This window comes from Bipolaris victoriae, assembly GCF_000527765.1.
Source record: "Bipolaris victoriae FI3 unplaced genomic scaffold scaffold_311, whole genome shotgun sequence".
Taxonomy (NCBI): domain Eukaryota; kingdom Fungi; phylum Ascomycota; class Dothideomycetes; order Pleosporales; family Pleosporaceae; genus Bipolaris; species Bipolaris victoriae.
Window position 1 is genome coordinate 2,477 of NW_014575081.1, and position 2,084 is coordinate 4,560.

The 2,084-nt window shown below is 47.6% G+C and overlaps 2 protein-coding genes across 2 annotated transcripts; both read left to right on the forward strand.

Annotated features, from left to right (window-relative positions):
• Window positions 1-439: 439 nt before the first annotated feature.
• Window positions 440-1,426, forward strand: COCVIDRAFT_51538 (hypothetical protein; the record flags this gene model as incomplete). The annotated part of the gene is made up of 1 exon (XM_014694560.1): window positions 440-1,426. A coding segment is annotated over one exon (987 nt), but the record flags the coding sequence as incomplete, so codon positions are not given.
• A 226-nt stretch (window positions 1,427-1,652) lies between these two features.
• On the forward strand, window positions 1,653-1,856 carry COCVIDRAFT_116661 (hypothetical protein; the record flags this gene model as incomplete). The annotated part of the gene is made up of 1 exon (XM_014694561.1): window positions 1,653-1,856. A coding segment is annotated over one exon (204 nt), but the record flags the coding sequence as incomplete, so codon positions are not given.
• Between the last annotated feature and the right edge of the window lie 228 nt (window positions 1,857-2,084).

Below are 2,084 nucleotides of genomic sequence, written 5' to 3' on the forward strand. Positions count from 1 at the left end.
AATCGATTCGCAAGGTCTAGAAGGACAAATCTCATATAGTGCAGCTGCTAAATAATTTGGTGTTGACCGTAGAGCAGTGGCGCGGAGACACCAAAACAAAACTCAGTCGCGTGACGACGCGACACACCAACGCCAACTACTCAGCCTACCACAAGAATCCGAGCTTGTAAAATATATACAAAACTTAACTAAACGTGCTCTACCACCTACTGGATCTATGATAAAGAACTACGTGTCAGTTATTGCAGAGTGGGAGCCTTCGGACAGCTGGATTTCCCGATTTCTTCGTCGACACCGCGATCATCTCACCACCAAATTCGTGACTGGAATTAATCAGGAGCGTCACCAAGCTGATAATACTGATAGTTACCGATCATATTTCGATCTCCTACGCGCCAAGGTCGCTCAGTACAACGTGGAGCCGCACAATATCTATAATATGGACGAAAAGGGGTTCCTTCTTGGGGTGGTAGAAAGATCTAAAAGAGTGTTTTCAAAACAACTTTGGGCCCAAAAGAAAGTTACAGCAGCCTTGCAAGATGGTTGTAGAGAGTGGATAACAGTTTTGGCTTGTATTTGTGCTGATGGGAGCTGGATTGACCCAATGATTGTCTTTGAAGGAAATGCCGGTCTTCGCGAGCGATGGATACAGCACTTAGACGTGGACAAACACCAGCTTTTTTGCTCTACAACTGAGTCTGGCTGGAGTAACAATGAGCTGGCAAAGGCTTGGGTCGAACAGGTGTTTGACCGGAAGACAAAGGAGAAAGCAAAACGAGACTACAGACTTCTTCTGCTCGACGGCCATGGAAGTCACGTTACTCCATCCTTCATCGACTACTGCAACTCTCATCGAATCCTGATTGCAATCTTTTCCCCCCATGCGACTCACAGCCTTCAGCCACTCGACGTGGTGTTGTATTCTCCATTGTCGACAGCTTACTCGAACGAACTGTCCGAGTTCCTCCGCCGCTGTCAGGGGTTGCTGCGTGTGCAAAAAAGTGACTTTATAAGCTTATTTTGGGCGGCATATACATCGACTTTCACATTTGAGAATATTATAAGTAGCTTTGCGGCTACTGGAGTTCATCCACTCGATCCGGACGTTGTGCTCCAACGCTTCAAAAGCTCAACACCACCACGGGACACGGATACAGAAGTTGGAGAGCATGGAGATGGGGATACTCGGAGACAGCTGTCCAATTTATACGACGCTGCTGTCACGGATAAGTCAAAAGTTGAAGCCAAAGAGCTAAAACAGGCACTCCATTCACTTCAGGTCAGAAATGAGCTACTCTACCATGAAAACAAGAAATTACGCGGTGAGATAGACGCCAAAAAACAGAAGAAAAAGCATAATCCAGTTCTAGATCTTCAGCAGCACCAAGAGTATCAAAGTTTGGCGGTGGTATGGAGTCCTCGGTCAGTACAAGAAGCCCGGGCTCGTGAACACGCAAAACACCAAGAAGCTAAGGCAGAAAAACTCCAAAAACAAGAGCAAAAAGAAATTAAAGCTGCTGCTACTGCCTTCAAAAAAAGCTTGCAGCAGAAGCAAAAGAAGCCCGACAGTTGGCACGGGAGGCACGAGCAAAGGAGCGGGAGGCGAAGGCTGCGCAACTCGCGGTTGTCCGGGCTCAAAAACAACAAGAACGGCTTGCTGCAACACCAAAAAACCTCACGATAGAGGGAATACAGGCAAAAGAAAAGCTTCATCAAGTCAAATATCAAAAACAAGTAAGCGTCGTGGTGTTGCGGATGATCAGAGTGGTGGTGCGTCTGCACCGCAGCCATCCGAGCCCCCCACCAAAACCACCACGCGCGGCCGCAAAATCAGACTTCCGAGTAAATATAAGTAGATAGCTATTGAATATATCATGAAACCACTACTCCACTAAAACATCTCGCGATAATAGTTTTTGTATGGGGCTCAAAAGCTTCATTTTGTGGTGGGCACGCATTTTGGTGGGGGTGGGCTTTGGCTGACCATGGGTACGCACTGACCATGCCCGGTACTTAGTGCAGGCCATTGGCATAAGCTCGGACACCTAGTAATGGCCACACCCAGTAGTGGCCACCCCAACCAC